At 30.1% G+C, this 15,645-nt stretch overlaps 2 protein-coding genes across 2 annotated transcripts in view; one reads left to right on the forward strand and one right to left on the reverse strand.

Moving 5' to 3' along the window:
• Osi23 (DUF1676 domain-containing protein Osi23) overlaps positions 1 to 15,645 on the reverse strand; it is a 206,592-nt gene that overhangs the window by 122,493 nt on the left and 68,454 nt on the right. The gene's annotated exons all lie outside the window — the stretch shown is intronic.
• On the forward strand, positions 1,947 to 14,191 carry LOC140441287 (uncharacterized). Its single transcript, XM_072531905.1, has 2 exons — positions 1,947 to 2,104; positions 13,464 to 14,191. The coding sequence occupies exons 1-2, from the start codon at positions 2,093 to 2,095 to the stop codon at positions 14,133 to 14,135; spliced, it is 684 nt and encodes a 227-aa protein (XP_072388006.1). The 5' UTR covers positions 1,947 to 2,092; the 3' UTR covers positions 14,136 to 14,191.

A 15,645-nucleotide genomic window follows, 5' to 3' on the forward strand; every position in this document is an offset into this window, starting at 1 on the left:
AATATAGAAGCAGGACAAATGCAGAGATTAAGGAAGAACTTAAGGAAGACATCGTAACTAAAATAAAGCACTGCAGAGTTAGATGGGTAGGTCACATTTGGCAAGCAGGCGATGAGGCAGTGACATACGCAATGATAGAATGGAATCCAGGAGGAAGGAAGAGAAAAGGAAGACCGAGATTAAAGTGGCTGCAAAAAGTTGAAAAAGACCTCCAAAGGGCAGGAGTCAGAGAATGGAGAGAAAGAAGTAGAGACAGGAAAAAATGGAGAGATATTGTCAAGAAGATAAGATAAACACAAGAGACTGATCCACTCAAGAAATAGGATCTGGAAAGCATTCGCGGTTTAACCCCAACCATTTAACATATTTTTATGTTATAAAATATAAAAATATGTTAACATAAAAACTCATTGTCTCCAAGTAAGAGATGTAGTGCATTCAAGTCCCCCCTTTTTTAAATTTAATGTTTGTTTCGTCCCCCTTTTAAGTGTTTTCTGTGTGTCTTAAATTGTCCTTAATTTTTAATTTTAAATACTTGACTTTGCAATCATTTGCCATATATAACAATAGAACTTTATCAAAGAAATTTGATAATTACAAGTTGAAAGAATTGCACATCCACACAATTTGTACATCTAATCTCATTCATTGTCTTACAACTGTCACCTTCATAAAATAAAATCTCAATAAATAACACACATTTCATAAATATATCTCTAGAATAAATATAAATAACTTTTAAATAACTCAATTGTATGGAACATTATTTTCATCTAACAAACTTCCCCGTTTACTGTCAAAGTTCTCCATTCAACAATACAGGATAGTTTGAACCATGTTCTTTCAATCATCAATTAATAGAGTACCGGCATGTAAGTAATGTTTTATTTATTTGTTCATTTATTAATTTATTACAATTTAATAGACTATTTTATCAATTTGTGGGTCTTACCTTGTCTGCTTAAACATTTTATTCATTTTAAAAAACCACAGACATGTAATATTGGCATAATTACTGTAATTTATATCATCTATCTTTGTTTATCTTTATTAGACAACACCCTAATATGGGTTTATTATTTCAGCATTTATTTAACTTTGTATCGAGAGCTGAAGATGCTTTGCATATTGTAGAAAGCGAAACCGGTCGTCTGGATAGTTAAATTAAATTGATTGTGAGTAAGTCTAATTTATTATTTCTTTTACCTTTTGAAATGGAATCACACAAGCAACACATTCATGATTTCAACAGTAAATTTTATATAAGGATTATGACGGTTAAACATAAATAGTAATGCATCCACTTCATCTTCAGATAATGCTAATATAATAATCATCTACATACTTTTTGATAAAAGGGACTTTTAAAGATAGAGATGCTTGTTTTATATCTAACAAATCATCCATGACATATGTGGCAAGGATAGGATTTATTTTTACTCCCATTGGTGTTCCATAAGTTTATTTATATATATTGTTATCAAAAGTGAAATATGTGCTCTCAAACACATATTCACATATTCTCAAAGAATAGGCATTTAGGTTAAAAAAATTGTTTATTGATAAATTCTGACCAGATGGTAATGATGAACAGTGGGTGTTCATAATAAAAAAACAAATAAAATTGGAGAATTAAAGTAATTCAATATTAAAAATGAAATAGTTAAGTATCTAAATACCCTGTAAATATTTTATGCTACTTCTTAAAATTTTGTTTTTGTATTGGAATTGCTGGTTCTTAAGGTAATAAAACCATCGAGGTATCTGTCGAATAATTACATCTTCACAAAACCCTAAAATAATGTACCTGTTGACAATTTCGCATCCATTCTTCCTAGAGTTTTGTCATATTTTATTGTACCTGTACATACCGCCTTTTATTTTCCATTAAGCCTTATTTTTAAGAGATAAGTAACTACCTGTTCAAATTGACTAAAAGCCTTTGCATACCGGAAATTTTTCTCAGTTTGTTTTGTATTCCAACGAGGGAATTCTAACGGATATAATTCTTTGTGAGACGAAAATCAAATATTTTAATAACTTGTTAAAATACTCTTGAGTGAGTAATTTCAGTGTGAATTTTTCAACGAAAATGAACTGTAAGGTAGGATATTTATACATATATTTCCCTGATGCGATTAACGTGGAAACGGAAGTTTTAAATTTAATTAAAAAATTTTCACAACGCTTGTTTAGCTGTTTTTGTAACACAAGAATTTTCGTTAATAAAAAAGTTAAGCGTTATCAGCATACATACAAATAAAATATTTCGCCTTACAATTTTACGTACGTGTATTCGGATGTATTATATTTAAAAAGATTTTACTTTTTAGAAACTAAATTTAATTATTTTTTTGTATTTTTTGAAGTTTGGTTTCAATGCTTTTTATCATAGTTTCTGCCTTTTATTTAAATTCTCTATGTCTAAAATTCTTTTAATCTATACCTGCGATGATCTATTTATACCTTTTCTTTTACTTATGTTTTCTATTTTTTTTTTTTTCATTTTAAGTAGGTATCCAAATCATCCCATTTCTTTGTTTTTTTTTATCCCCCTTCTTTTACCGTTTGCTATATCGTACTGGGTTAGTTATATTATTTTTCCACTCATTTCTTTAATTCTATTCTATTTTTTCTTTCCGATTAATATTTTTCCGGCTCTAGAATTTACTGTATATCTTTCTTGTTTTACATTTTCTTTTGTTTATAGTATTCTTTGTGTTGTGCATTTTTCTTCTTATTCTAAGTCTTTAATTCTTTAAAACTGTTTTAGACTATATTTTATTTTGTAAACAGAAAACGGATGATTCTACGCATTATATGCTAAAAAGTACAGTTTTGTCTCGAGCACATAGATTTGTTGAAAATTCATTTGGCATAATGTCCATTAGGTTTAGACTGCTTTTATTAACAATGATTTTGAGCCCAGATAAGATTGAAACGATCATTCTTGCCTATTGTGTACTGCACAATTTTTTAATTTCATAAAATTCAACATATGCAGAAACTGAAACAATTGATGAACGCTTAATAAATTTATCTTAATCACAAGGTCATAATAGGCTAGCAAAAATGGCTTTATCTGTCAGATATAAATTTAAAAATCATTTTATGAATGTAGGTTGTGTACCTTGGCAAAATCTTGTGTAATCAAAATAGTATTGTACAGATTCTTTTTATTATTTTTTGTCAACTGGATGTATAAATTACCTACCATAATAATTTTTCAATTTTTAACTCTTCAAGTTAAGCTAAATACAAAATTATTATTATCAATTTTTTGTTTTACTTGTAACAATCTTTTTTTATTTTGTACTATTGAAAGTCTGTCCGTCACGTATTTTCCACAAAAGGAGTTTTTATCCTCATTTGACGCACTACTAATTGGGTTAAATTGAATTTTCGTACAATTAACATAACCTATAGATATATTTGACTTTAAATGTAAGCTTAATATAGGTCAGTCTTGCCATATACTCAATTATTTCATACTCTCACATATAAAATTAGGGGCAAGATTTATATTATATGAAATGAAAATTTAAAACATACAAAAACGTGAAAAATACATATATAAATAACCAAAAATGTGAAAAATACATATTAAATTAAACAAAAATGTAAAAAATACATATATGTATAATTAAAATCATTAAAATTATACCTATAAATATTATAAAATAAAATTATATCTTCATTTATCATTTCATTAAAAATACTTATTATCATTTAAAAAATACTTATATAATAAAACCCATTAATATTATGCTTAAGGTAAAAATTAATAGTTTAGAAACTTTAAGAACTACAGCATAAAGTAAAGTTAAATAAAAATAAAAAATTAGGTTAAACAAAAGAATACACTAAATATTTAGCTATATTTAAAGTAAAAATACTATTTTTGTATGAATGTTTTTTAATCTGAATTCAAAAATTATGGCTTCTCATAACAAAACATTATATTAAAATTAATGGGAAAATCCCAGTAGTTGGCTGTATACCAATGTTTAAAAAACTTATACAGAAGTAAAACACTTCACATTTGTATTTAGGTATATACCTAAATACAAATGTAAAGTATTTTACTTCTGTATATAAGTTTTTTAAAACATTATATATAATTTCGTCAAAGTATCTTTATATTTTAAAAACTCCTATACTCTATACAAAAAATATGGCAACACTGTGACGCACAAACATATAATTCTATGCCAAGGTTATGTTCATTGCCCTAAAATTCAATTTAGCCACTAATTGCACATGCAATGCTGTCTAAAGCATCTGACGCTTTATTAGTTAATTCTGGTTCCACTTTCTTCTTTTTTTTTATTTGGTGTCTCATACACTTCATCTGGAACTTCTTGAACCTCATTTGAAAGAGGTACTAAAATACCATCATCACCTACTTCATATACCATGTCTAAATCATTACTTGAAGTACTAGTTGTTTTATTTATAATAATTGATCGGACTGCCTTTCCAATGGTCAAGAATTTATTTAAAAACTGAATCTTATCGTTACTATAGTTTTGGGACATATGTATATCTGCAAAAATATAAATATGATTAATAAACATATTGCTTACAAATTATGTAATGTATACTACTTCATTTACTCCAGCACCACTTTTTCTCGATTCTAAAACTTCTTCTTTGTGCACTTTGAGTATTTCGAATAATTTTGCTCAAATGATTTAGTGCCACATTTCTCTTCTGTTTATTATGGTAATCTTTGTGTTTAACGTTAAATAAACATGGACTGATTCATACCCTTCTATTAAATGAATTATATTTTCCGTTGACCAAGACACTTTTATTAATTATGTATTTTAATGTAAATGCAAAACATAACTTTTAGAACTAAACAAAAAGAAGTTAACCTTAAAAAACCCATTTTTTTATATCATTTTATAGTATAGTCTAAAACAGACTTATGATGTCGGATCGGGTTAGTTATATAATTTTTCCACTCATTCCTTTGATTCTATTTTATTTTTTCTTTCCGATTAATATTTTTCCGCCTCTACAATTTACTGTAAACTATAATTCCACTATTTGGAAGAGTGATTCATCGTTTGAAGGCAGAGAAGTGGGGAAAGACGTATGAAAATCCAGTGGCGTACACTTACTTTTATTTCAACGTTAATTATATTATATTGATTAAATATTATTGTTCGAAATGGGCCACAATATATTTATCTGCAGGTTTCTACTGAAATTTCCATCTCTATATCCTAAGACCGTTTTCAAAGATATAAATTATAGTTATATTTATTTTATTTGTTTATTACTATATATTTATATTATCTTATATTATTTATTTTCTTTTTTTTTTCTTTAAACTTTAAACTTAAAAAAGGGTCTCTGGAATAGAGATCGAAACGTTAGTGAAATAAACATGTAAATAGATGTATTGTGGCTTATTTCCAACATTCTCCCTAAAAATACGGAATGCCACAAGCAAAAAGCTATAGAAAAATAAATATATCTATCATTTGTATATTCGAAAACGATCTCTTTATATAGAGATCGAAACGTCAGTGAATTAAACATGTGAATAAATATATTGTTACTTATTCCCACCACTATTTCTAAAAATACAGAAAGGCAAGCAAAAAGCCACAGAAAAATAAATATTACTATCATTTGTATATTTAAAAACCATCTCTTTATTTAGAGATCGAAACGTCAGTAAATTAAACATTTGAATAAATATATTGTTACTCATTCTGAATATTATTTCTAAATATACATAACGGCAAGCAAAAAGCCATAGAAAAATAAATATTACTATCATTTGTATATTTGAAAACGATCTCTTTATATAGAGATCGAAACATCAGTAAATTAAACCTATGAATAAATATTTTGTGGCTTATTCCCTACAGTCTCCTAAAAATACAAAATGCCACAAACAAAAAGCTATAAAAAACAAGTAATTTTGCAGAAAACTTACTAATGCCACCCGGCTGTCGCGGAAGTTACGTTAAAACGTCTTTTGACGTGACCCGTCCGTAAAGAGTTACACAATGAAATTTTTTAAAACGAATTTTAAGACAGTTTCCACACCACCCCAGAGATATGTCTTGTGGCGCATTACTTTTTTTAAATGGGTGTTCACCAAGAGCCATATTGCCCCAGTAAATAAAAGGAACAAAACACTTAAACATAATTAAACAGAACTTAAACAAAACAAAATAAAATCCTACAAAACAAAATAAAATTCTATAAAAACAAAATAAAAATAATTTTTGATGTAACAAAACATTGTACTATTCTATTTAAACACAAACACTATACACACTTACTATGTTCTTCTCCTCTCTTTTTTCTTGTTTTTGGTTTTTTTATGCTGATGTTCTTACTAAACTATTAGAAAATATTATTCGCTGTCTAAATCTGAAGATGCAGTGTTGCTATTGCTGTCATTATCTTCACCTTGTGTAATTATAATTGGCTCTAGTAAAAGTTCGACATGAGTGTCAAGTTAACACATACGATGTTCTTCTTTAATTATGTGGCCTATACATTTAGCCCATTTCTCTGGAGTTACATGGAGGATTGCTTGAATCAAAAGTTCCTTTACTTCGTTTAATTTGAACGTTTTGTTATTGCGTGCTACTTCTCCTTTCACTTGGGCCCAAATAAGTTCAATGGGATTAAGTTCTCAATGATAAGGTGGTAAACGCAGAACTTTGACACCATAATCTTTTGCAGTTTCATCCACAGCATATTTAAGATATTAACTTCTTCCTTAACCGTGAAATGTCAAGTAGCTGAATTTTGAGCATTGATTCTTCGCATGCAATCCCCTTTTCTGTAAGCCATTGTTGAATTCTCCCTTTCCGCCATGCCGTCGTTTCTTAATTGTACTAGTCTGCGGCTATGATATGGTGCATTGTCCATAACAACCACAGACCCAGGTTCCAATTTTGGTAAGATTCTCTTAAACCAGCGCTAAAATACTTTGGAAGTCATTTCTTTATGATAATCACCTATTTTTTTGACTCAAATTGAAGCAAACCATCATCAAGGAACCCTGTATCACTTCCTATATGGATAATGATTAAACGTCGTCCCTTTTCTGATGGAGCTTTTAATCATGTAAAGCAGCCTTCTATAAAGGCTTCGTGTTTACCTTTGTCATTTAAATCTTGCCAATATTTTCCAACTGTATAACCTTCGTTAATCCAGGTTTTATCCAAATAATATATTTTGCGTCCAGTGCTGCGAATTTTGCGTATTTCTTCTAAATATTTTCTTCTTTACAGAATAATTTCATTTTTTTCTAATAGCATACTTTTTCTGTTGCGTTTTACATATCGAAAGTTTATGTCGCGCATGGTCCTGATTAAGACTCTCCGAGATATCTTGTAGAGTCGTTTTCGACGTAGAATTTTTCGACGTTTAATATTCCTTGTCTGGTCATCCAAAACAATGCTTTTCCTACCTCGAGTTTTACCTTTTTCTTGCTTTTTATTATACTTTTGTTAAACTGCTACAAATGTCGACCGCTTGGCTAACGTTTAATGCCATTTTTCTGCCGACAATTCCTTCATAAACTTTTCGTGTCATTACCTTCTCTTCGGACGTTAACATTTTCCGTCTCGTTTGCGACTTTTCACTTTTGGAATCAACATCAGAATTTTGCTGTCTTCTCTTGGAACAACTCGGTTTTTCGTCCATTGTATTTCAAGATTCACAGAATATGACTAAAAATTTACTATAAAACGACAAACTCTCTTATTATCAATAACACGTTTTATCAATACTACAATACAGTATTGATAAAACAGTATTGACAACAATAAGTTTAGAAACTTATCACATAAAATATACTCACAAAATGCAACACATGCACTACCCTCAGAAACGCCAATGTTGATTGGCACTTGTTCTACCATAAAATAATAAAAACCAGTTTTACGGCTATCTCTGGGTCGGAATTGTAAATCGGAGTTTCCTGGCTAATTCCAAAGTTGCCAAACGATTGAAAAATAATGTTTTAAAATATCGATTTTTATTTTATAAATTTAAATATGTAACGAAACAGAACATATAAATTAAATTTATTTCATTACAAGTTTGTGCTTAACTTTTACTATTGAAAAAAATCATGTTTTTTGGTATTTTTATGATGGTACCAATCGCTGCGTGGAAGAATACAGGTTTTGTATGACCATAATTACTACTTATCAACAAGAATTGGCTACAGTGTACGACAACTTCTGGTCAAGTCTTCTATAGAGAAGCACAAATAAATATACTACTTTATATTCTGTAATTTCTTATGAGAAAACCCAAATTGCAATTGAGAAAACGGGTAGTTTTCGAGGGCCGTTGTGTACTTTTAAATTTGAGGATATTCGGCGCTTAAACTATGAAATCATTCTTCTAAATTGAGGATTTATAGTTATAGCCATATCTTTCTTGTTTTGCATTTTTTCCCTTTTATGGGATTCCTGGTTAATCCAGGGCAGATCATTTTTGAGATACATATGAGAGGTGGCATTCTGATTTTTGCAGAAAAAGGTGTAAGATAACTTCATTAATGATAATTGACTGATCCTTCCTCTCAGATGGGTCGGGAATAATAATTAAAATATTTAAAAATGCATAAAAGCATCGTTTTTTTTACTTTTTTTGCTTATACATTTATTATATTATTGTTATATATTATATATCCGATAATTAATATTGGAGCAAAGTGGTACTAAAATAAAATAAAATAGCGATAATTGAATTTCCAATAAAATACAACTAGTTAAAAATGTTTTAATTTATTATCCTTGCTTCAAAGTAGCAATAAATAAAAAAAGGGGGGTAATAAGCCTGTTCTTATTCAATGTCTTTCAACCACTTTGGACCTTCGTAATTTACTTAGAAAATCTTAGTAGCATGTATAATACAACAGTCCACCAAATTTGAATAGAATCGATTCAATAGATTTTGCGAAACAATTTTGCAATCTAATATTTTTTTATAAAATTGAAATTTTTTAAAATCTTGCACAACAGAAACTAACCCATAAACAGGTTTGCCAATTTTTGTACCTATAAAAAGCTCTTTACCTATACAACGCACGTTATAGAAGTAAAATCGGATTATTTGGGAGGAATCAGAAATTTTTTAAAATTGCAAACAATTTTTTGGCGTAAAAATGTAGAATATTTCAGTAACTAAGTTAAATTGCGAGTAGTGATCACTGAGATACAACCAATTCAAAGTTGACTGACATTTGTGACGGAAGTTATAAACAATATTATAAACAATTGTTTCGGAGCTCTTTCCCGTTAAAAATTTTCATATTTTCAAAAGATATATTAAGTAGGTATTCAATATTATAATAACAAAAACGATTCTTATTGAGCGTGAAAATACCAAAACAGCCACGTGGAAGAAAATTAAATTTTAAAATCTTAAAACGTAAAAAAAATGTATTTTTTGAACTTCCAATGAAGCAATTCTTCTTTTTTATTAATTCGATTTAGTGTGAAGAGAGATTAACGCATTATCGAATCCCAAAGATGCTTTAATTTTGTTATAAATGAATTAATTTATTTATAACAAAATAAAACTAAGGTGAATTGGGATAAATGTAATATAATTGTATAGTTCACTTTCATACTGATAAAACTTGCATTTTTAATGGAACAATGATAAAACAAAAAATGCTTCAAATATTGATTTTATCTTTCATAAATACACAAGTTTTTTTGAAAAATGTTTCGCATTTTTTTTTTAATTATGTCAGTTTATCATAGTTACCTCTAAGTTTGAGGCAAATATAATAATTCTATATACCAACCTATAAGTACGTTTTTTTTTTATTTAAAACACTTATACCACATCAACCATGCAGGGTTATTAGTGGGATGACAAACACGTTAAATGTATTGTTGTACATTGTATATATGTAACGTTGTACGTTAAATAGTATAACACAATTTTATATCTCTTAAATAAATTGATTCATTTAAATTTTTATCTGTTAAAATGGATTTGAGGTCGTCTGAAATTCTATGCATTCTTGATTCATTCTTACTTGATCTCGTCTATTTGTGGGGTTATTCAAAGAGCTGTTCACCTTTGGGCATATTGGGTAGTTTTCTCAGTAATTTTGCCAAATGTTATTGCAATGATCCTTAATCAGATGTTTTATATCACTATAAGGATATTTTGTAATTTTTGTAGTATGTTCTAGTTTGATACGGCTTGTAGTTGCTGGTTGATCTGCTTTTTCATTTCTCCAGAAAGCTGTGTCCTTTCCCATGGAATGAAGTGTTTCTAATTCATTTTTTATTGCTTGTTTAATGGGATTTGTTGTATAAATTTGATTTAATTTTAGTGATGCATTAAGTGAATCTGTAGTGATCACTCACTTCATCGTTTTACTCAATGTAAGAGATTGGTTAGAGTAGAGCGACCAGAGACAAATCCATGTTGTTGTGTTGGAATAACATGTTCCTGGAAAAGGAATTTGTTCATCTCCTCGGAGATGATGGCTTCCATAACTTTGGCAACTACTGGCAGCAAGCTAATCGGACGATAATTGTTGGGGTCGAGTTTGTTGCCTTTTTTAAAAATAAGGGTAACGGAAGCTAATTTCCAACTAGGGGGTAAGGAGTTCTGGATGAAAGAAGTTTGCATAATTAACGTTAAGAGTGTTGCAAGCGTGTCTGCGCACCTTTTTAACAGTTTTGGTGTTAAACCATCTAAACCAGGTGAAGCGGCTGTGCGAAGTTTAATTAAGTGTTGTTTGACATGATCCACTGTGAATTAAACTTGCTCTAAGGATGCGCCGACACGATTACAGGTAATAGCAGGTAAATAACCATCATTCGATTCTTAAGTAAAAACCTGTGAAAATGCTAAAGAGAGAGTTTCGGAAGATTCTTTGTCAGAAGAGCATAAAGTCTGGTTGGATTTTTGAAGTAGAGGAATGGAAACTTTAGACGTCAGAGAGGAACATATGTATTTGTAGACTTTTTTAATGTTACCGCTTTCGATAACATTTGCTTCAAAATTTTGTCTTAGGGTTTTTAGAGATGTTTTTAAGTTATTTGAAGATCTGCGGTGGCTTTGGAAATCACTAAGAAGCCCGGTGTGTTTAAATCTTCGCCATAGATGTCGTTTGTGATTAATTTGTTTAATTGCTGTTCGATTTATCCAGGGTTTAAGGTTGTTTTTATAACTCTTACGGAAAGTGGTATTTGTAGAAATTATATTGTGGACTTTATCGAGAAATGCAGTCCACATTAATGAGGGCTGGTTTAAGTTTGCAAAAATTAAATGCCAGTCGATTTGAGAGAGTTCAATGTCCACTTTAGAAAAGTCGGTAGTAGCATGTATTACAATATTATTTTTGCAGGGTAATATTTGATTGAACTGAATGTGAGCCGTTATAACTGCATGATCTGACTTTCCTATAGGAGAACTGATTTCAAGAGATGAAATCAGCTGTTCGTCATTAATAAGCACTAGATCTAAAGTAGAACGTTGGTTATTATTTCTAAATCTAGTGGGTTCTGTAATGAGTTGTATCAGGTTTGAATTTACTACAAAGCTTTTAAATAAATTATGAGCGTTTTCGGCGTCAGATAATGAAGTTATTGGCCAGGTAATCTCTGGGAAGTTAAAATCTACAGTAATGATAAGATTATCAAGAGATGATAGTTCTTCAAGTTTTGTGAAGAAAACATTATCGTGTGCAAGTAGTGTAGTAGATGGACGATATATACATACTAAATTAATGCAAAAAGAATTTTTAGTAACAGATAAGTGAATTGTATCTATTCCAGTAATATATATTAGCTTCATGTTAATTTTGAAAGTTGTGGTAATAATATTAGATAAGTAAATGCATACACCGCCACCCACACGATTTTCTCTGTCTTTACGATATATTGTATATCCATTTATATTAACAGAGGAGTCAGGAATTGTGGGTTTAAGCCAGGATTCGGCAATACAAATAATGTCCGGTTTAAGAAGTTGCACTGTGCATACAAATTCGTCAAACTTAGCGGAAAGTGAATCTAAATTAGTATATAGAAATAGCCAGTCATTAAATTTGTCGGTAGAAAAATTATAAACGAAACTTCGTGATTCTGGGAGTGCCATTAATGTATTTAATAGTCAAATCATGTTCAACGTTATTTTTGCGAGTGTCTAGCTCACTTTGGAGTTCTTTTAAACGTACTTGTTGGATGGGCGTCTTGTCGTCAATTATTGAGAATTTTTCCGTGGCTTTGTTCTCCAGAAGTTTGTCTTTATTTTTCAGAATATATTTAACGTGGTATTCCGAACCCATTACTACCTTTATAATTCGGGGAAATCGTTGGTTTGCTTTGCCGACTCTGTAGAAGGTGATTTGCTTTTCCTGGCAGCCAACAGTATCCAAAACAAGCTTAACCTTATTCGCGTCGTCATCTTTTCTGCGTTGTGCATCACCATAGGAAGATTCTGTTACGCCTCTAATTAGAATATTTTTAGCACGTGTTATGCGATCTACAGCTTCGTTAGCAATATTATCCGTGAATTCGGTAGACTTAAATAAATCAATCTGGCTGAGCTTATTGTTTAACTCAGTTATTTTATTATCAAAATCATCAATTTTCGTACCAATTTCCATTTTAAAATCTAACAGAAGATCTTTTATTTCTGAAATATTAGAAATATTGGAGCTGCATGAGTTACAAAGTATACTCAGTCCACGAATTTTCTGTCGGGTGACGCGATCCTCCGAAGAAAGGTCGGTGCTTGTGATATGTATTTGTCGCTTACATCCATCGCACTGGAGTTTGCGGTCAGCTGTCGCTATGGTTTTCGAGCAGTTCGAACAAAAAGAGGTGGACGGCATGGTCCGGTTTTTCGTGTATGTAATTAGTATTTGGTTTTATATTAATAAATTGTGGAATGGTACTCACAGTAATTATTCGCTGTAACTGCACTTTACACAAAATTTTTACAAAAACTACTGACTATTGATATATAGAACAATCATGCAAAATTTCTTTGCCAAATAATTATTTTCTACAGAGTAATCGTGAAAATCAATACGAGCACAAAATTTTACGTGTGTCGTCAACCAACTAGCAGGTATCACTCAACTAGCAGATATCTGTTCTGTTGTCTACAGTTATTGTTAATCCAAGATACTTAAATTCTGTGGTACGCTTAAAATTAAAGACGTGGGTGGTGATATGATTGAGTCTTTGTGTCGCTAGTTTACACCTGTAGAAGAGCATTATAAGTCGCCTTTATTTTCGGCTCATCTGTCGGCTATCAGGATATCATCTGTATAACAGAGTGAATAAATATTATAAACCAATATATACACATTTTTTACTGTGATATTTTATTGTAAGTCGTTATTAAAAATATAAATTATAATAATAAATATCAATTATATAGTTTTGTTGTCCAATATAATATATAATTTAGCTTTTTTTTATTTTCAGAATAATTGCAACATGTTGGTCAAAATGCTTTTAATTGTATTGGTATTGGACGTCGTTAACTCAGCAGCTATATACCAAAATCTTCACGAACTAACGCAAGCTATTCAAAATCTTCCATCCAGAACGCCATTGTCAATTCCATCATTAGAACAACAAATAAGAAAAAAAGATGTGATACCAATTTCTTCACCAAATGTTGTACAAACCAAAACTGAACTAAGTACTCCAGGAGAAACAGCCGTAGCAGTAAACTACCGATCAATATTTTTCGCTGTCGGTTCTATAGCTGCGCTCATTATAGCTTTGCTTATTCCTGTGCAAATTTGTTATTTGTCTGAGAGTTGTCAAAATTTTGTAAGAAACAACTTTGTATTTAACGAAAGACGAAAACGAGATTTAGAATACGTTGAAACAATTCTAGTTGCTTTGTTGGATAATTTTGTGGAACAAGATTTAAGAGACGATAAAGGAGATCATATCCAAGAAATCGCACGTCCTCTTTATACTGAACCGTTGTTAATAACCCTGTCTAAATATTTTGACAAATACGCTGATAGGGAGGTGAAAAAACATGTTAAAGCGCTCATTTTTATATTGACACATATTGTTGGAAAAGTGTTTGCAATTTTTCAGTACTTTGTAGCTTTTCTAGCTAGTTACGGAATTTTATAAGCATTAGATTAAAAAATGGGCAACACAATGTCAAAATATATTATATTATAATTAAACGATTTTTAATATCCTTTATGTAAAATAAATGTTATTTTATTCCTTAAACAATGAGGGGCTAAATTTTGGAATAAGTTCATTATTTTGGAGCCAAATTACGAAATAGTTCGATTTTTAAATTGTGATTTTTTGGCATATATATCATACCAGTGACGTTCTTCATCTGGGTGTGATGACGTAATTGATGATTTTTTTAATAAAAATAGGGACCGTTGCTTATTTAATTCTCTATTTGGAGATATAAACAATAACATAGTTATTTATAAAGGGTGGTAAAAAAATATAAAATTTTGGAATTTACACTGCAAGAAGTATGTATGTAATTTGTTTAATGCAAAATAAATTTTGGTGTCTGAAAACAGAGAAAAAGACGTTTATTGGACAAAAAATTGCTCTTTGCTTAAATTAAATATGCAAATTGCCACCCACCTATATTTTAGTAGTAACTGAACCAACGACGACAATCTTCTGGAACATTATGTATCATTTCTGAGTTATATTACGAATTTCCAATCTAATTATATATGTTAAATATTGTAAATTTTGTGTATAGATGAAAACTTTTGATTTTAAGTAACCCCAGAGAAAAAATTAGGTGATGTAAGATTTAGATATCTTGGGAGCCACTCTATTAGTCCTCGTTATTGCTCTCTGCACATACGATGACCTTTATATAACATATAAAGCCATCAGAAAGGAAGAGATTATATATGTTCAATCTTGAACTCGCTGGTTCCTCCCTTTCGCATTGGGTATGTATATTACCAATAGAAAAATAATAAGAGCAAGTACACTATATAAAATGCTATCTTAATCTTTTATTCAAGTTTCATTAGTACCTACCTACAAAGCAATTTAACTAAAAATATATAAAGTAAAATATTCGAAGTAAAATATTTTTATTTTCACACTCACATGAATCGTCACATTCAGCCGATATTTCAGGTTCTGCTTGCATTATGTTTTTGTACCACTGCAAAGTACCGTTCTTCCTCCAATTTACTCCAAAATATTTTTCAAGCAATTTTGCTACGTCCTTAACCTTTTCTTCTTTTAGGGTCACGCCAATACGAATTTCTTTTGGGTTGATCTGTCCAATAGCGCAGTTGGTCTTACAAATTTTCCTCTCTGCACCAGTGTCAAGGTTGTAAGCCATCTCTCCTTTCACAACGATGTTTTCCAATTTAATTTTCCGAAGAACTATTCGTCGGCAGATGGAAATTTTAAAATGAAGTTGAGCCGTTGTTTTCATAAAACTTTTCGCTTCTTGTTTTCAGTCCAACGATAGCCAATCACATCCAATTAACTTAATCGTAGCATATTTCTTAAATATTTCATGATATTCTTCTTTTGTCACAATTGTGTTGATTTTTTTTAATGTTTTCTCTATCATCCCAAATACTCTGTGGACAGAAAGGAATGAGTGCCCTATTACAGAAAAGACTGTTTAAAT

This window comes from Diabrotica undecimpunctata, chromosome 5, assembly GCF_040954645.1.
Source record: "Diabrotica undecimpunctata isolate CICGRU chromosome 5, icDiaUnde3, whole genome shotgun sequence".
In the NCBI taxonomy this organism is placed as follows: domain Eukaryota; kingdom Metazoa; phylum Arthropoda; class Insecta; order Coleoptera; family Chrysomelidae; genus Diabrotica; species Diabrotica undecimpunctata.